Source organism: Electrophorus electricus, chromosome 13 (genome assembly GCF_041902795.1).
Source record: "Electrophorus electricus isolate QZ-2024a chromosome 13, ASM4190279v1, whole genome shotgun sequence".
Classification (NCBI taxonomy): domain Eukaryota; kingdom Metazoa; phylum Chordata; class Actinopteri; order Gymnotiformes; family Gymnotidae; genus Electrophorus; species Electrophorus electricus.
In genome coordinates, this window is record NC_137509.1 from 17677328 (window position 1) to 17697260 (window position 19933).

Consider the following 19933-nt stretch of genomic DNA (forward strand, 5'->3'; position numbering starts at 1 on the left):
AACCTCAGATGTTCCGTGTGCAGCTTCGTTCAGAGGCGGCCCGTTAAACGGGACTGGGGAGATGTCACAGCAGGACTAGGAATAAGTAAGACCGAGCTAGAAGCAGACAAGTTAAGGCTCAGGAGGCGGAGCGGGGCGGTCAGCGGGAGTCAGAGGACTCCCTTCATGGAGCTGATGGGGTCAGACACCTGCGTCCTCCGCGGCCGGAGACAAGGGGCCATCTGTTCCAGAGCGCACACGAACCAGTACGTGACAAAAAGACACTGTTAGCCCACAGTGGTGTCCGTCAATCCGAGCTAACTGCATTTGTTGTGGAAGATTTAATAAATCTGTCCTGGCATCTGAAAATGTGAAACAGTGGAAAATTCAACAATTCTGCGTGCACTTTGCATAGACTGGATGACACTGAACGTTGGTGAAAAAATTATCCCTAATAATGGGACATGGACCATTAAGAGAGATCTTGCCCTTTACTCAGTGACAGTGGACAAATATCTTTGTAATGTAACAGTGAACATGTTTTTTCTTGATTTTTAAACAAAACGTCTTACGAAGGAAAGAATACAATATTAAAGTACCACAGATGTACCACACACAGTTAATACCCATGTTTTCAAGTGCACTCTGGTATCAACATGCTACTTTATATATGAAGTATATTGTGGCTTTTTTGGCTGAGCGATATGGAGTTTTAGTTGTATCGTCTCACTTAGTCTTTTCACACGCATTCGAATAAAACACAACAGCCTCAGAAACGGGTCTCTTTAGCAAACTTTGGCGAGCGCTCGTTTATTTACACGCACGCCGGGCCTCTGACCACAGCCATGGTTCTCTCGTACTACTTCCTCCGCTGAAAGTGGAACAAGGTGATGCAGCAAATGTACAACCGTACCCGTGAGAAAGGCAATCATAGTGGACCGTAGGAAACACTGGGTTTAAGAAAACAAAACATTCATTGACAAGGACTAGAAAACTCAATACTTTATGCACACCCATTGCGTACAAATGGCCCGACGCGATGAGATCAATCTTTCCTTTGTCGGTATTAAGAAATAGGTCACAAATTAAGCGCTCTAGACCTGACTGGCGCACTGCTGGTGGAAGTTGCCTTTTAATGCAGATGTGAGTTCCCTGTTTTATCCGTATTGGTTAGGAAGAGTCACCATGGAAACGTGAGCTGGGGCAGGAGGATGACTTCCACTCAGAGCCCAAGGCGGTCGTCACGGTGACTCCGCTAAACTAACACAGAGGATTACTGACGTTGCCACGCAAAGCCACAAAGACAAGAGCAAGAACCGAACAGGCTAAAAGTTTCACAGTCCAAAGTGTTGCTGATACTGAAGCAACTACCCCACAGGTTCCAGAGTGGTCTGTGATGCGGTGGCTGCTGTACTCATGGTGTCCAGTAGGGGGTGCTCGAGTCTTGATGAATGAGACGGCAACAGTGCGTGTCCTGGTGGAAATCCACTGTGTGCTTCTATTTTCATACTAAAATCACTACGTCTTTTATAAAGACAAAACATCAATACAGAAGACTTAAAAAACAAACAAAAACAAACAAACAAACAAACAAACAAACAAACAAACAGAAAGCCAGTAGATAACCCAAAAGGAAATCTTGTCCATTTGTAGGTTTGACCCAGTCACCAGGGGTCAGTGCTCCTCTGATCTTCTCCCTCTCAGTCAGAAGGGCTTTTTAGCATCCTTGTATGAAAGTATAAAAATCTGTCCATGCAGCATGCGTAGGTCTTAAAAAATGAAAAATACCCTCAGGGCAAACATTTCCACTGGGGTTCCCCAAAACATCTGAACATACCTCTCCTCCCACGAGGAGATATTTGATTCATAGATCTCTGGCTTTGGATGACATCCGATGATATACCTGGTTGCTGTTAAGTCACCCTCTACCTGACAACTACGATGTGGTAAGGTTCTGATAACCAACACACACAGCCAATGAGGACGCAGAACTACACTTCATTACAACAGCAATACGTGCCAACTGTAGGAACAGTTAACTCTTTCCATTGTTTCATTCGACAGTTAACAATGAAGATGTTTACGACTGACTCACGGTGAACAACTTAGTGCAAAAGGTTTCAAAGTTGTGTTGCTTTTGCTGAGGTGTTTTTGCCCCCCATTACAAACTAAACATATTTTGTTTTCTACTTTCTACATATTCAGCTCTAAGGACTAGCTCGTGCCCTTTGTTATGAAATTAATCAATAAATACTTCAAACCTAAGCCTTGGAGACCTTTGGTAGATATCGAAAATGAAAACAGGACCATCAAATCCAGGCCAGAAACAGACTTTGACACCAGTGTTGTTCATAAAGCCCATTCATCCTTGTTTTGGGTTCTAGCAAGCAGGGGCACAGGAACACATTCAAAAACGTTTTACAGATAACTAGAGAGACAACCAATAAAACCGTGTCCCAATATTTACACAATTTTGACCTTTATACAAATGGACTGTTCCTAAGCCTTATGAGCAACACTGAGTCACACTGTTTTATGAAATCACCGCACTATTGCCTCAAAAGGACAGGACTTCTTTTTTTCTCATATGTGCCCCAAATTTTCACAACACCTTCATCCAACACCCTCAGTACGTGCTAATGATGGCAGAACAGTGTTTAAATACCACAGGCCACTTCACGTCCCTTGCTGGCCAACAGCTTGGATTAATATACTTCATATATGCGCACTACTGAAGTGGCATAGCCAAGCTCTGGAGAAATGAAACTCAATCACAGAGCAGTATGCCACAGAATACTTACGACAGTAGACACCACACATCGTGATAAACCCAGAACATGACCCTCCTGAAGTGACACTTGTGCCCATAACACTGATTATATCTCAAACTCAAACAGCTCAAATGACTTAATGTTTAGGAAATGTACTTAAACAAAATCAATTTGACCTGCAAAGGGAAATTGGTGTATAGAACAAAGACTGCTGATTTTTGGGCTAAGAGAAATTTTAAAAATAGAACATCAACAGAACAGTCCATTACTGTTATTGGGTGTTGATGGTTCAGATTGAACTTGAGGAAACATTTTACCACTGGGTTGTTAGGTGCCATCATGATAGTCTAATGTAAAAGCCGGGGCCGAGCACCCTGATTGGCTGAGGAGAACAAGTGCTAGGGGCCTTTGGAATGGAACCATCCGCCCCAACACGCACACACACGGCTAATGGACATCTGTGTGGCTCAGGCTGTAGAGGGCGTGTCGGAGAGGCAGCAGGCGTTGTAGGTGCAGTCTTAGGTGTTCCTCAAGGCCAGTGCCTGCTCCAGCTCCTGCCTTCTCTGCTGGATCTGAGGGAGGGCGAGAGTGTGCAATTTATGTGTCTTTAGGGAGCGAAGAATGATGAAACAAGGCAGTAAGGAAAAACAAGCCTGCCTCCCTCACAAACTGCCTGGATCTTGGATTAAATATTGCAGGATGTGAGTGCACTGCCGTGGGGGTTGTTTGAATCAAACCGCTCAGACTGAACAATGAGCTCAGATGTTTTTCAGATTTTCTTTTGCATGCAATAAAATAGACTGGCGGACACGGGTTCCCATGTTCTAGCACTCTCGATCGCGCCTGGCGTGCCTGAAGGAACACAGGCCTTGGTTTTCCAGTAGAAGCCATCCCGCCTCACCTTGCAGTAGAAGTAACGGCTGACTGCCTCCTGAGACCAGGGCTGGTAGTAAAACTCGGCCCTCCTCTCTTCGTCCGGGTTCCCGATGACATCCGTCATCAGCTGAAAACCAAGCAAAATGCAAATGGACCAAAATCTCGGATCTGTGCTGTTACTCTTGATCAAAAAGCATGAGAGATTTTCATTTTAAAAGCACATGTTGACAATAAAACTAGACACAGTTTTTATGTTTAGAGCCCATCCCTAAATATACACGCTAATTAACACATATTTGGAGGTTCACCATTGTGTAGACAGTGTAGACAGTGTTGATGGTGTAATAACAGCAATCGACTGCTGGAGCTGGTGTAGAGTGGGAGGAGTTAGACCAGTGGTTCCCAAAGCTTGTCTGCAATGCTCCCGCCTTTGTAGATAAGATAACATTTTTGCTTCGTTTGCGTTGCTGCGTCCCTCCTGCGATAGCTCCGTGCCCCCCTAGGGGGTGCACCCCTCCACTTTGGGAACCACTGACTTAGACTAACCCTGAGATCTCTGCTCTGAGATTTCAGCCAGTCCTGGATATAGCCTTTAGGGTCTCTGGAGAAACTGAGCATGAAGTCTCTCTGAATCTTCAGCTGGTTGATGGACTCGATGGTCTCATGGATCTGCAACACGTTTAGAAAAACAACATGTACTTCCATACTCAAGAGCTGATGCCGTGCACGAGTGCGGAACACCTATGGAAGCAGTTTTCCAGCAGGCATTGAAAGGTGTCTACGGGGAACCTGTCGTACCTTATTGTCAAGGGAGGCGATCTCCTGCTGATTAGCTGTTGAGAGTAGGAAGTTGCTCATCTGGGCTTTGAGTGGATCCTCCACTTCCACATCTATGTCGTAGCAAGCTGTTTTCTTCTGATCGTTTGGGTCCACGCTACACACACCAGGATGATGGGACATATTTACCATACAGCACTGGCTGAGTGGACACAGTTAAAATTTGTATGTATCTGCGACGGATAGGGGTACACTAGAATACGCCAGAGCCCAGACAGGGGGCTTTACACAAGTGCCCTCTGACCTTATGACGTGATTGATGACGATGGGGTCCGGGGGCAGCAGCAGGTTGGTGAGGCGCTGAGGGATCTCGGAAAACTTGAGCCGAGGGCAGTCGAAAATCTGAGACGGAGCGCGTTTCCATTAGCGGCGTGGACACCGGGATGTCAGTGGTTCAAACTAACCGACTGGCAAAAATTCTGGGTCTGACGTTTTGTGCGGTGCGGCGGGTCGGAGGGGGAGCTCAGCTCTTTACCTGCTGGAAATACTTGTCGCAGTTGATGTATTCCTTGTCGTGGGAGTCCTGCAGCTTGTTGGTCTTGACGTACTGCCACAGGGCCTGGATGATGCAGGAGCGGGTCTGCGTGTGGATACCCAGCAGACGGGCGAGCCGGGGGTCCAGCTTAAACTGGGGCGGCTGCACACAGAGTGATCGTTTATGGGGAAATGTGGCGACATGTACCGAACTACACATTGAGACCATCAGTTACTGTCAATGTCTACAATACTAAAGAGCGAATCAAGAGCAGAGGACACGCTGATAGGCAACTTTAACGCAAACTGACACTTCAGCAGTGGCTGAGCTGCACTCTGGCGCCCTCACCTGGTAGTCCAGCATCAACAGCAAAGTGCAGCGCACATTAACATCACCTGGCCTCTTCACCTGGAAGCCATCAGTCTCCTGTGTAGTGGCCGTGCGATGCCACTAAGAAAAGTAGAAATAAAGCGTTTAAAAAACACACACAAAGAAGGCCTTTACCCCCGGTGCAAATGCTACAAAACCTGTGTATGAAAACAGGTTTAAAATCAGCGACGTTCACACAGCACATTCACAACAGGTCTGATGGGTCGAGACGTTATTTATTTTCAATATAAAATATATGAAAAGCCACGAAAGGTTTTTTTTTTTTGTGGCGTTTCACATATTTCAAAACATGAAGAAACTATCAAAATATTCATGTAACCTTTGGCCATAGGCTATTCCCCACAGTGCTTCAGGAGTTGACAGGACCCCGTCACGCTCCCAATTAAAAAAACAATTCTCAAAAGCAAAAACTGCTCTATAGGGGCTACTTCACGCCGCTGGTGAATCAAACGCCACCCGCGTGCAGTAATAAGGACCGCGTCCACTTCAAACCCCTGCTTCAATGCAACTCTGCTTGCTCAAAGAACTGCTTAACCTTGACACGTCTGGTAGATGATCGTTTAGGGCACTTATCCACAAGACGTGTGGAGTGGGGAGCCCGCTCTGCAGCGATTGGCCCGGTTCAACGTCTGCGATCCTGAAAGCTCTCCTCCTCTCCCATGAGCGCTGGCCTACGAACACGCTCGGGCCAGTCTCCATTACAGCGCCGCAACAGCATATGCAAGTGGACATAACGTGCAATTTTCCCACAATCCAACATAAACCCTTTTGTCTGGGAGAGAGCAGGGTATTTTTCTATGTGGATTTGTTCGTGCATTTTTATATGGACTTTTAGCGAAGAATAGCGTAGCTTCTTCTGACATCAGGTAGCCAGGTACACTGCGCTGGAGCACCATCGGAGTTCTGATCACCCACCTCCACCAGGTGGTTGTCTGGCCCATATAGGTCCTTGTCCAGCTCGATCACCAGGCTTTTGAAGAAGGAGGAGAACTTCCTTTTCACCTTTCCTGGCTGAGAAGCACAGAGAAGAGAACACATGAATAGGTGTACTGGCCAGCTGTGTGTAGGTCAACACTCACAGTTTTCCCCAAGCCACAGAGCTCCAACACAAAACCTGGCTTAAGGCAATGGTTGCTATGGAAGGTACAGTTCCATCCAAAACGCGGAGAGCAGCGCTACAGCATAAAGCGGTCTCCGGTGAGCCCGTTTCCACTGGTGTGGCTCCCGGGCTTTAGGGCAAAGCTTTTGGTCGCTTTGTGCACGTGGAGCTCATCGCTTTTGGCTTCGGCCGGCCGAGCAAAGCGGGCAACCTCTGCAGCGTTCCCCGAGACCAAGTGGCGTGCCGGCCGAAAGTAGAGCACGCTCCAAAGAGTCGCGCGCGAGCGGAAAGAATGAAAGTCAGAGGAGTCAAAGAACGCTAATGTTTGCGCAGGGGGTGGAGGAAATGACCTCATTGTTAAGTGGAGCATGCTGGCGCAACGTGGTGCCTTGGTGAGTAATTTTAACCTCGGCGCTCTAAAACACACATGGCTACCATGCGGAGGCTATGAGGTCACCCAGACAAAGACGCCGGTGCTGCTGCAGCTGGCCTGAAGAGCTGCCAGTACACCTCTGCTTTGCGCACGCTTGCACGGGGGCTTAAAAATGAAAACGAGCTGCCTCCTGTTACATGCGCTCAGTGAGCCATAAACAGAAAAAGAAACCTCAAAGTCTTACGGATTAATTAAAATGATGGGACGTCGCCGGAAATGTCAGAATAAGCAGATAATAAAATAACAGAATTCTATAGGGCAGCCCTCTGGGATCAAGAGGCATTTTTTGCTGTTGTAATTAATATATAGTTCTTGGTGTGGAGTTTTATATATTCCAGTTTAATTACTGCAGTCTTACTGTGTGTTTTAGTACATCTCTGCTCATGTGTTAGGCCTCAGAGGTTTAATTAACATTAACACTGCAGCTCACTTATCATATCACCTATTCCTACGTCACCAGACACAGTCCTCTGTGTGTGTGTGTGTGTGTGTGTGGCACCTACGAACAGAGTGCAGAAGGGAACGTTCATCTGTTACGTGCGACAGCTGACTCACATCATCAAGCAACTTGCCCTCCACCCGGAGCTCCCAGGATGCAATGCTGCCATCGGAGTCCTCGGCATCGGCCTTGGCTGGGTTAAAGGTGTTGGAGATGTAGAGCCGCAGTTTACGCTTTTGCTGAGAGGGACAGATTAAAAATTAGGAGCAAACTTCCTTCATCCAGCCGGCTGGCGTGGTCTCCACGCCGTGCCTCAAACCCCTCTTCACAGAAACCTAGTAAGGCTCGGCGAACCCTCATGAGATGTGGTTTTTCACGCTTAAAGCAAATACCATCAGAAGAAGAACTTAACTGCAATGACATGTCACGTGACAGTGGTTATACTAACCTTCATGGGTCTTTTTAGTGCCTCCTGGATGTCTACCCGTTTGCGCATTATGGTTTGGTCCAGTTTGCGCTCAAATGCCAGCAGGTCCATGTAAGCCTGGGACTCTGGGACTAGCTCACGAATCTAAGCACGGGGAGGAAGGGCAAACATTGTGATCACACCATGCTCTTCAACATCGTCAACATATAGCTAGCAGGAGCAGAGGTAGAACTGGTAAGAACTTTAAGACATTCATTATAATACTATAGTCCAGTAGAGCTGTCTGGAAATGTCTCACGTCTGTGCTTTGCAAATTCTAAGAAGCCAATACAGCAACGCAGGATTTAAAGTCTTCTTTAAAAGCCAGTGTTGCCCATTGCACTTATTTGTGGGGGTGTGTGAGTGCACGTGCAAACGCCTTATTTGTCTGCATGTCAATATATTCACAATGTCTGTCTGATATTAAAACTACCCCACCGATGGTATTTGATGGTATTTTGTGCATCATATGTGTGTGTGTGTGTGTGTGTGTGAGCACGTCTACGCTATCTGCCAAGAATTCATAGCAACCCGTCCAGTGCTACATTATCATGCACACACACAGATGGCTGAGGAACATGTGTGCCAAAAGCTTCACTCCATAATGGGCACACACTCACAGATTCCAATACTGCACCAATATCGTTCTCTCTCAGCACTGCAGAAGGTTTGGTAGACACAGAGTTCAGTCCCTGAGTAATGTGACCAGCGTCTCTGTTTCAGTCGTATCTACCCAGGTCTGATAAAAACACCCACGCACTAACTGACAGACTGCAATGACTAAGATACACACCCGTGACCCCTGTTCCAAAATGTGCATATACACACACACACACACAGGTTATCACATCTCATGACCCATGAGTGGCACACACGATAAAAAGGACCTTTAAAAAAAAACAAAAAAACCCCCCTCAAATCACTAAAACGTTCAGTCACTGGAATCCAATGCTGAACTCGACCGGCGACACCTGAGGCTCGTCTACCTGCACCATCGTGGTTGGGATATAGCTCCATATACACCTGTGGAAGCCCACCTGTCAGCCCTGAACACAAGCGTCAACGTGCAAACAGTCCGTCCCCAAAAACTCTGAACGGCGTTCAGAAAACACGACGCAAATATCTGTGGGGGTATTCCGGTCCCCCTTCTGGCTTGGGGGCAGGTTGCACGCAGGGTGGTGTCTGTCTGACAGGCCACGAGCAAAATAATGCAAAGACACAGTCGCTGATCTGTGTGTGGCCGCGCACAAGCACACTCGCGTATACAAGCAAGCAAACACACACGCGCACACTAATCAAACCCACAAATCGGCAAGATTTGCCACTCACCCTTTGTGGAAGGATCTTATCGGCCATTTTCCTCCTCTTGGTGCTGCAGAAAGGAGTGAAGAAGAAGAGACAGAGAGAGAGAGAATGAGGGGGAAAAGAAGCAATGTTACTATGGAGACCGATAGTGTAGCACCCGGGACATCTGCTAAAATTCTGGGGCTGGTCCAGGATGTGTGTGTGTGTGTGTGTGTGTGTGTGGGTGGGCGCACACGCGTGCGTTTGTTTTTGTGTGTGTGTGAAAGAGAGTTTTAGTGATTCAAGCCCAGATGGTGCCCGCCAACATGGGCAGAGAAACGGGTAGTAGAGTGCCACCCACAGCTTCGCATCATGGGACCTGGCACGCAGAGCTCGTCCATACAGGAATTAGAGGTCTGCTTGTGCTCATCACTTTCTTTTCTCTTTTTTTAATTGGCGTCCGCGCATTTTATTCTTCCAGGAAGCAGAGAATCACGCCGGCGATGACGCTCTTCTTGGGAACTTCTTGTGCTCTTCTTGGCTTTGTGCGTCTCGGCTCCGCGCGGGAACCTTTCGCCTAACCCTGGGCTGCCCTTTCAGACGCGTCCCTCATTGTGTCTAGGTGCTCGCTCGCTCGCTCAGAGTGAGGAGATATCCACTTCGATTAGTACAAGAACATGGGAGACATCAAAGCATATCTGGCCTGATAGAGCACTCGCAAGCATGCGTGCCTACACGTGCACAAACCCGCACACGCGCACGATCGCAACACACGCCCACCCGCGTGCACGCCTCTGAGCTTCCAGATATGGAGGCAAGTTACGGCATTCAAATGCAAATCATTTCGGTCTAAGTAACACGGGTCATCCATATATATTGCATTGTACACTACAGTTGCAATATTTTGTCCATAGTGTGTAGCCTGAGTCAGAGAGGCACTTATGACTCTTCAAAAGATCCTTATATCTTTAAAGTCATGTGAAGTCATTTAAAGGGACTGACCGAGAGGCACACAGACTCAATGCTGTCACTGGCGGGGTAACTAAGGGGGCGTGGTCGAATTCATCAAACCCCACTGGATACCCCATTTTGCAACAATAGCATGTTAGAACTTACTTAACAGATCATGTTCTCTCCCATAATGCCATGCAGCAGTATGTATCATGCACGCCCATGCTTCAACAGCCTTTGACACAAGAACAAGGAGGAAGAGACAATGATCAAATGTGTCTGAAGTTATAACACCTTTAATACACCTAGGTGTTGAAAAATCTTCTTTGACTGAACTGAACATATGTAGTTATTTGTGAGTTCTGATCGTTTTCACACCAAATACCACAAAATGCTTGTTAAGGGCAAGGCCTGAGGCAGGGGTGGTGTCAAAACGCATGAGAATCTACCATGCAGCAGAATAAACTCCTACTTTGATCCAAGCGTGGGATCTGATTGGGCCTCTCTCATGTCCATCTGCCTCCCTGGCATCTCACTGGCTCCAGGAAATCCCACAGGTTTCCTATGAGTCGATGGGATTTGAATGGTTCTTGATTAGACAGCACCGAGTTTTCATACGTTTTCCTTTTTGAGAACGTGTGTGAAAGTGTGTAGAATTGAGTTTATTTGTGTGCGATGATTGCGATGTCCAACAGATGAACAAAATTTGACACGAGCACACACTTGTTAAAAAACAAACAAACAAACAAACAAACAAACCCCCATAAATGTCTAGCCTCTTTTGCTTGGTTTCGTCTCCTCTTTGATCTCCTTCTGGTGTAACAGACGTTACGGTTTTGACATAACGCTACCGGACACCCGAACGCTGTAGTATGATGGGGAAAGCAACAGCACTCACACCAGGTTCAGGATCAGTGAGGTGGGGCCAATATACCCGGAGAGTGATGTACAGGTACTCCAAGATGGAGAACTATGGGTAATAGACCCAAACACACACGCACGCTTCTACGCCTACGGGTCACAGGCCGACCCCTTGCCGTGACCGACTGGGCGCGAGGAGGGAGACGTGGGACAGGTCCTACTGACGTGGAGGTCATATTATACCCAAAGACCTTGAGCGTGAGGCAATCAGAGCAGGTGGGTGACTGAGAGGCAGACAGAGAGAAGGAGAAACAGAGCCATTCCAGACACAGATAAACACAGCGGCAGTCACACCGTATTTTAGAATTACACTGTAACAATATAACAGCGAGACAGTTTCACAAAAAGAGCAGAAAACACAGTACTCCCCAAACGACAGTACACACACACACACACACACACAACTACAGTACTCCCCACGCTACAATATTAACTAATCTATAGACTCTACAGCACTACCCACAATACAACAGCGTCCATACTGCAGGACTCCACGCCATAGGCGTCATCTCTGCTAGGGCTGCTGAAGACATGTCCCCACCACTTTTTGAGAGTGTACTCTGAAAATATTTCCTTTGCTTCGTTTATTAAATAATAGTTTGAGTCCGCTTGCTGTAGTCAACAAACGTATTGCGTTCCTAATGACAATCATAAAACATTTCCTGAGATGAAAAATCATTTTGTAATCAAAAAATACCCAGAAAATAATCGTACTGCAAACATATAATACTGATACTTCTTGTATAGATCAACACTCACAGGCTCCACAAACTTGGCCATAAAACCCTTCAAAACCCTCTCGCTTTCTCTCTCAGCCCTGAGTTCTTTTTAGTGAACACAGTTGATTTCTTAAAGGGAATGTGGATCTTCCATGTCTTAAAGGGAATGTGATTTTGAGGGCAGCCTGCATTCTCACCCCAGCACTTCTCAAAGGGAAGTAGTCCCTGCCCCCGTGCTCCATCACATCCTATTTCAGAACCGCTAATTCCTTCCCCAACCATCACCGTCCACCATACAAGTAAGAGATCTTTTTTTTTTTTTAACCTTGCCATTTTTAACCTTGAGAACAAATTTCACGAAACAGAGACATTTATAAAGGATCACTCTGTATGTTGCCACCACTCTGGGGGACGATTCCTGATTTATGGTGAGTGGTTGTGGTGATATCTTGAGGAACGTCAAGCCTTTTTAAACTGAGGTAAAAGGAGGCTTCAGAATGTATTGCTTAGTGCTTGTGAAGCCATGCAACTGAAACGTCAGTATCTGAGAATTCTATAACTACTTTACAAGGGTACGCCGTGGCACTGTTTATCATGTTTTGTCTTAATTGTTTTTGTACTGTTTTATACAGTTATACTTTTTTGGTTTGGTGTGGATTTCCTTTAACATGCTCCCTGAAATAAATTCTGGCGGTTTTCCCCTAACAGGAAGCGGACTTTCCGCTGTGTGCCGTCCCTCATCGCTAAAGGCCACTGGGGCCCTGTACCCATCACACACGTGAATCCTGCTGGTCTCATACACGGCGTCGCTTTACCACCAGACCATCTCCGGTGCACTCGGATGGGTTTGCGCTTATAATGTGGCCCGGGCTGCACTGGGAGCTCTTAAAGCCAGGTTACTGTTACGAGAACTTCAGGCACTAATGAGCGAGTCTCAGACTGCACAGTCATTCCCAGTTCAACTGTCCAGACACCCACAAGTGCATTCAAAATGCCTTCACTGACTAACGCCTGCAGTCACGGTTAACAGCCCCAGGCCGTTACCATGGTAACCGCTCACTTGTCTGTTGTCTTGGTAACAGCCTCTGAGCTGCAGCGTTCATAATAGGTTCAAGGCTCTAGGTGTGGCTACAACCGTGTTTTGGTCGTCATAGTAACGTCGATCAAGTCCTTGTTGTGGCTGTGGGTGGGGCTTAGGACACTCACTTCCTGTTCCTGTTCTGTACTGCTTGCTGCTGCTGCTGCTGCTGCGGAAGCTGTTGCTGGGAGGGGACCGGCCGCTTGCGGTTGGCCTCCATCGCGGGATTGGTCAGTCCGGGCCGGACAGCAGGGCTTCCTCCATATGGAGGCCCAGGAGGTCCCATCGGTGCCCCCTGATGGGGCATCCTCGCTCCTGATGGCATCCCGGGACGCTGGAGAGATAATGGAAGGAGAATAAAACATGAATCTCGATGACGCCGTTATGCTCCCTTTATTACTCACAAAAAGGAAGCCGAGCTAAACGATCGTGCTGTGCGCAAATAAGTCTCATTAAATTCTCCTGCGGCAGCAGGTGTGCCACCAAGACTTTGGAGTAGGTCTGCAGGAGTGATTGAGGCCCATAGCAATAATCGACACACCCGCACTGACCCTGGATCAGAGACGAGTGTGTAAAACAACAACAAAAAAAGAGGAGTTGTGTCCTCCCGGCCAGCTGAATCAATGAAGCCCAAATGACTCGACAAAAGGGTCTTAGCACCTGCGTCAGTCACTCCGCTAGCAACAGCTGGTTTGTGTGGGCGGTTGTTTGCATGTGGTGTGCGTGAGAAGCAGCAGCCGTAAGTGGGGATCTCGATTTGCTCGGCTGATTTTGTGGTTCCAGAAGTTTGCGAGCGCAGGATAAGCTGAGCAAGATCGTGTGCTGAGTGTGATTGGACAAAGTTGGGCGGAAGGTCAAGATCAGTGCTTCGTCACACAGCTTCATGTTTTCCAAATAAAAGCAACCAAGAATTTTTTAAATCCCAAGACAAATCAAACAACAACAAAAATATACTGTACTGAACAGTTCAAACAAAAAACTAGATTCATCTAAGGCGAAGCCTTGATTCTAGCTGTCTCGACTGGCGGCTGTGGGTCTGGGTGTGACGGTGTGAAGCAGAACGTGAGAAAAACGTGCGACAAAGAAGCTCCAGCCAGTGCCCTGTAGCCATATGCTTTTCTAGAGCAATATATGTAAAAAAATAACAAGACCTCAGAAGGCTTTTGAAATCTCCTCCCAGCTCCCTCACTGATTTCAAGGTCTCGTGAGTGATTTCAGTGATTTTCAGAGAGCCTCGCATTTCCATCAGCACCTCCGGCACAAACTCGCCCTTCCTCGCACGCCTTGCTGTCCTTCGCAACGCCGCGTTGGCACGGTGACGCTAAGGACTATTGCTTTCACCCAGTGGCCTTAAAGTGAGAAAGACGTGTTCTATTTAGCTATGCAGGAAGCGTTCCCCTGTTAACCCGCTGGAGAATATGAACACGCCGTGAACGTGTGAGAGCCTCCTCTTATCTCCCGATGTTGGCCCAGGGCGGTGGTTGATGTAATGACTTGACGTTAAGGTCAGCACATGCTCCCACACATCACGGCCTGCTGGTGCGCGCGCATGCAGTGTGTGTACGCGTGTGGGCTTGGAGACCTCACCGCAGCGAAACTAGGACTAATGGGACAGGGAGGAGCCGAAGCAGACTGCACCAGGGGAGACGTGGCGGTGTCCGGCGGATACGCCACAACGCACTTAAAGTGAAACGAGCGGGACCTGGTCTTACAGTGCCTCAGACATATTTAACAGGACTGTGGTGGTCACAAAGCTCCAACCACGCACGCAGACGGCGACACTTACTAGCTCTTCCGCATGGCTGACTGTATCAAATACGACAATTTTGACTCATCCCCCTGTAAGCATAAATAGTCATAAATAAAACGTGCCTGCAGAGAAGCTTCTGAGAAAGATTCAACTTGAAAACACTGGAATATTCCTGCAGGATGTTTCAGAGAGACTGCGCCGCCGTGTCACTACAGCAATCCTCTGCGTGTAAAGGCCTTCGCGGGCCCAGGTTTGCATCAGACAGCGAGGGCTTCCCGGCAGAGGACGACGAGGGCCGGTGGCGCGCGCTTTGTTTTTCTGGCGGTTCTGCTCTTGTTCTGCCTGGTTGCCTGGCAGGTGCTGCTGTCACTCATCTTTCATGAACAGCTGTGCGCTCTCTCTGGCGGTGCCGCTGGTCACTGCCGCGACGGTTTGGTTTCCATCTCGTATGGATATGAATGGGGGGCAGGGTGTTTATATGGGGGCGTGGCATATTTACTGGTGGGGGGGGGGATGTATATGTGTGTGTATACACACATATAGGAATAAACCACCAACTAATTAGATGAAGAAAAATATCAGCCTTTCTGCCAGGTTCTCTCACACACACACACCCCACTCGCATAGCATAACGCACACAGTCAGATAACGCTAGCCACATAGGGGCTTATTACAGAGCTGAGAATGGGTAAATTGAAGGATCCTGATGAACTCGTACTACAGACAATGAGTTTAGTCTAGGTTATACACCACAGCCTCTATCAAGAGTGAGTGATCCACTCAAAATGTGAAATGCAGATACACACGTGTGCACATGGAAATGCACATACATGTACTTTCTCCCTTGGTTCGTCATCCACACACACACACACACACACACACACACACACACACACACACACACACACACACACACACACACACACACACACACACAATGTGGAGGGTAAGAACACTGACCTTGAGTGCTCCCCACTGTGTGTGTGCGCGCGTACGTGTGTGTATCAATTATTATCGTTACTCCTCGGAGGATCGGAATGTGGTCCGCCTTTGGGCGAGTGCACTGAGCACGGCGGCAACGCAATGCTTCCGCCCTTAATGAAAGTGATGCCGTAATGCAGTAGCAAACGATCCATCAAAAGAATAGAAGAACTTCTTGTATCTGTAAGTAGCTATAAATATAGCCCAAATGATCCAGGCCTGGGCACGGTTTCCCACGGAAACAAACATTCCAATAACTCTGGAATCTGAGCTGTTTTTTTTTTTTGTTGTTTTTTTTTAAATAAGTGATAAACAACTAAAATGTCCTTCTCGTGGTGCCAACTGTACTTACAAATCAATTTGAGGAGGACCTGATCAAAGAGGTTGATCACTTCAGTGCTCACTTCACTTTTTGCTTGTTAACTTGCCCATTTGAGCCACAGCGTGGATCTGGTCTCCCGGGAGACGCAGACAACATTTGAGCTGCCAATCAGCAGCTCCACCTGACAGGAGCCGAAGGCCGGCAACAAATGACGTCCCCCTGCTAGCGCGCGCTCGCCTCCTGCTGAGCTTCCTGTCTCCGTGAGTGCTCCGACAGCTGAGCTGATGGTTCTTCACATGAGCCTTCATCAGCACTGAGGGGAAAATAATGATGTTCAGCCATGTTTGTTTTTTTTTTTTCCACGCCAATAACAAACTGAACAAACAAAACAAATGTTAAGGGGCGGAGACAAATTTCGTTTGGGCCGAAGTTGGGCTGTTCTAAGAGCGTGTTGCATTGTGACATTTTGAAATAGAAAAAGCAGACTTCTGGTTCTCTCATTTTTCAAAAATGTGAATTTTGGCCACTACATTAACTTTAATCCTTGGAAAAGCCAATGAAATGATCATTTGCGGAATTATCAAGAAGCCAACTTAAAAAAAAGGATAATGCCTACAAACTTCTTAATTTAGAGCACATGATTACTTGCAAATTGCCTCTAACTTCATTACCGATCCGATTAAAACAACAGGTGATTCTTAATGGTTATCCCAACAGTGTGTAGACTATGCCCACTGCATTCCCACAGTGTGTCACACCACTGGGCGTCCAGACTCCCTCCAGCTCTACCCCCTGAGTGAAATGACCCTTAGGTCATCTGTGTTTATCCGCGTGGTTAAACAGTAAAGGCCAGTGTGTCATTAACCAACGCGCTCTGTGTGTTTCGGCACTTTCTGAGGGGGAGAGAGAGCGTGAGTGAACTAGTCTCTCCGCCTGATATGACTAAAACTCGAGATAAAAGACTCCGCACCACAACTCCGTCCAGACCATGAAACCACAACCAAACAATCCAGCAGGGGTAGAAGTCTCATATTTAAAAAAAAACAAACACACACACACACACACACACACAACAAAACCCCATTAAAGTGGATGTAATGAGCGCAACCCAGACCACAACCACTGATGTGCAAACAGTGTATTTTCCAAAACACAAGGCCCGTTTGTTGACCTAATTTTGAAGTCTCACGAAAAAGGACTTCATGTCGAAAATCAAACATTTTGCCGAGGAGAGACCACTGAGACAAAACAGGCAACTCCCTCAGCTTTCCTCCTGGGCTTTGATTACGTTCCCATCACTGCTTTGCCATGAGCCTTGATCCGCACGCTCCGTTCCTCGCCTTGGGAGCAAGGCTGATCCTCCATGCTCTCTCTCCATCTCCAAATATTTGTTGCGTGAAGTCAAGATAATGTGGACGGGCGGCCTTCTGTCCGGGCAGGCTTGCCCGGTGTAACGGGCACGGCAGGCGAGCCGGTGCGCTCTAGGCCGCAGAAGGCAAGACAGATGACGCGGACAAGGAGGAAGACGAGGAGCAAGCCGAGAGGAAGGCGAGAACATGTGAAGCATGCGGAGAAGCCAGAATGAGGAGCGAGAAACGTTTGGTCAGGAAGAAGGAACCCCTCGTCCAGGTTAACGAGTCTGTAGAGATAGCACCATCGCGTCCTTCATTCATCAGCCAAACTGAGTTTTTTGTTTGCCTCTCTTCTTAGCCCCTGGCACCTACGTACTCCGGTTTTAGTTTGCATTCTGGGCCAGAGGTTTATTCCTGTTCAAAAAGCTGTGGCTCATCATATCACTGGAATTTTAATTAGAAACTTAGGAGCTCTTATCTAAAAGCCTTTAGCAGCAAAATGACAATATTATTGATTATACCTAAGTAAGACTTAGCAATGACAGAATTCTAGCTCCAACCAAAAGAGAGCAAATGAATGTTTGAATGTTTTTCACTTAAAATAAACAAAAAATAATAAAGAAAACAACAACAAAACTGATGAGGTCCAAACCTGTGTTGCTTTTTGTTTCCTCTGTAAGACAAATTAAAATTGTAGTAATAATTGATAACCAGCAGTGTTTTTTGGACTTCAGAACTGACCAAATGATTTGTGGCTACCAATTTGTGTCTACACACCCGCAAACAAGTGATGAAGTATCTTTTCTCAACCTTTGGTTTGACAGCACTGACATGATGTAGTCCTGCCTATACAAAGCACTAGCCATCCTAAATAAATGACCTCACCTGCTAGATGAATAAAGGGCAAGGCAGCAAACGCAACATTAAAACAAATACGATTTTCAGTGGAATTAAAGTCTTGCTTTTCAACTAAACAAAAAGTACTTCGGTTACAAGCCATGGCACAATAGAACGTCTTTTAAAACATGGACCTTTCCATCAGTCGTCTCATTAAATGTGAGGGACACACTGAAATGCTACTCATGCAGATATTCACAGGTAAAATAACGTCGATCCGCCGCTCGCTTTGGATATGAAGGAACGCTGCTCTGAATGAAAAGCCGCATCCCTCTGCCCGTGCACCAGCGCGCGGGCTGCTCTTTCTTCTCTCTCCACAGACGCACGCTCGTGGCCCCTTCTGCCGCCGCGAGCTCACCCTCCCTCCCTCCCTCCCTCCCTCCCTTTCGCTCGCCCTCTCCCCGCGCGCTTTAAAAAGAACGAGCCGCGTGGAGCCGCGAGCCGGAGGACTGGAAATAACCTTCACGCGAGCGGCATTCCCGGCGATCGCACACGCGCGCGCGCGGAGACGGCTGGCTCTGCGTTCTCACGCTCGCGCGCGCGCGCGCGCAGTACTCACCACTCCATGGACGAGGAACTCGAAGAGTTTGCTCTTGGTGGCTTTGCGCGCCCCTCCGCTCGTCTCCTCTGAAGCCATTTCCCCTTCAGCTCCACTCTCCACTCCCTCGCGCTGCCTCTCCTCCTCTCGCTCCCCCTCTTTCTTTTGTGTTTCCCTCTCCTCTCTTCCTCTTCACCCTCCGTTCACCTCCTCAGCTACCCCCTCCCCTGCACTCTCTACACTTCCTTTTGCTTTCTGCCCTGCTCTCTTTAACTCTCCTTCTCTCCGGTTCTCCCCCTCTCTCTACTTGGAACGTGCTGCCCTGGAGAGCCCGCCTCTCTCTCTCTCTCTCTCTCTCTCTCTCTCTCTCTCTCTCTCTCTCTCGAACAGTCTTTCAGGAGCTCGTCTGAGAGGTAATGTGGGGGGTTGCAAGCTAGGGGTCTTTCAGGGGGGTTCCCTTCGGCCCACCATGCTTACGGACACACACGTGCTCCCATAGGCTCCCGCAGCTGTTACATTCCATCAGTAGATAAGAGAAATGCTCCCTGACTGGGGGATTAGTCTGCCTGCTAGCCTCCCCTCGCAGTCTCTCGTTCTGTTGTCTCACTGTCCTTCACTGCAGTCAGATCCAGCGTGACTGGAATTACGTTGCTCATAAAAATAAATTAAACTAAAAATAAAGAAATAAAAAAATCCGGAGAAAATTGGAAAACCATATGTTTAGATCGCTTTCTATATGTAAGGGTTAAAGCAAAATAAAGTTGTTTTTAACACAAAGGTTTTAAAGCACAGAAAAAAAAGAATATGAATATATATATATATATATATATATATATATATATATATATATATATATATATATATATATATATATATATAAACTTACTATAAACATTACTGCTCTTTGATAAGGCTTGACCAAATTACACTACACTATATATATATATATATATATATATATATATATATATATATATATATATATATATATATATATATATATACACACACACACACACACACATATATACATTTTATATATATATATATATATATATATATATATATATATATATATATATATATATATATATATATATATATATGTTCCATGCGAAATCCATAATCCATAATCTAAAATCCATAATATACATACATACATACACTTTTTTTTTACTTTAAACTTTATTTATAAATTGAATTACAGCCCCTGGTCTGATTGCATTATTAAATGTGGTGTGAGATACCCTTTAGTCAAAAGAACTACAGCTGTGAGTGACAGACAGTGGATGTAACAGTGGTATTAACCACAGCTCTGGGTAAAAAGCTCTTGTGTAACAGACAGTGGCTGGACGTCCAGCTCGAACTTGTCCAC

General features: G+C 46.8%; 1 protein-coding gene across 2 annotated transcripts; it reads right to left on the reverse strand.

The window, feature by feature from the left end:
- Positions 1–456: 456 nt before the first annotated feature.
- On the reverse strand, positions 457–18857 carry smarcd3b (SWI/SNF related BAF chromatin remodeling complex subunit D3b). 2 transcript variants are annotated; one of them, XM_027019396.3, is made up of 14 exons: positions 18580–18856; positions 12847–13052; positions 10473–10562; positions 9095–9137; positions 7748–7870; positions 7416–7538; positions 6244–6339; positions 5287–5388; positions 4939–5100; positions 4708–4805; positions 4425–4560; positions 4173–4295; positions 3652–3753; positions 457–3322 (listed from the first exon to the last, which is right to left on the reverse strand). In XM_027019396.3, the coding sequence occupies exons 1-14, from the start codon at positions 18655–18657 to the stop codon at positions 3269–3271; spliced, it is 1536 nt and encodes a 511-aa protein (XP_026875197.1). In that variant the 5' UTR covers positions 18658–18856; the 3' UTR covers positions 457–3268. The 2 variants fall into 2 exon arrangements, with proteins under 2 accessions (XP_026875197.1, XP_026875200.1); XM_027019399.3 differs by lacking the exon at positions 10473–10562 and having other exon boundaries at positions 18580–18857.
- Between the last annotated feature and the right edge of the window lie 1076 nt (positions 18858–19933).

Excerpts from the sequence above, each read along its gene's own strand:
- smarcd3b (XM_027019396.3), bottom strand. The coding sequence starts at position 18,657 with ATGGCTTCAGAGGAGACGAGCGGAGGGGCGCGCAAAGCCACCAAGAGC. Across the intron at positions 7,539-7,747 it reads CACTAAAAAGACCCATGAAG|CAAAAGCGTAAACTGCGGCT; the intron begins GTTAGTATAACC and ends TGTCCCTCTCAG. Across the intron at positions 6,340-7,415 it reads AGGGCAAGTTGCTTGATGAT|CCAGGAAAGGTGAAAAGGAA; the intron begins GTGAGTCAGCTG and ends TGTGCTTCTCAG.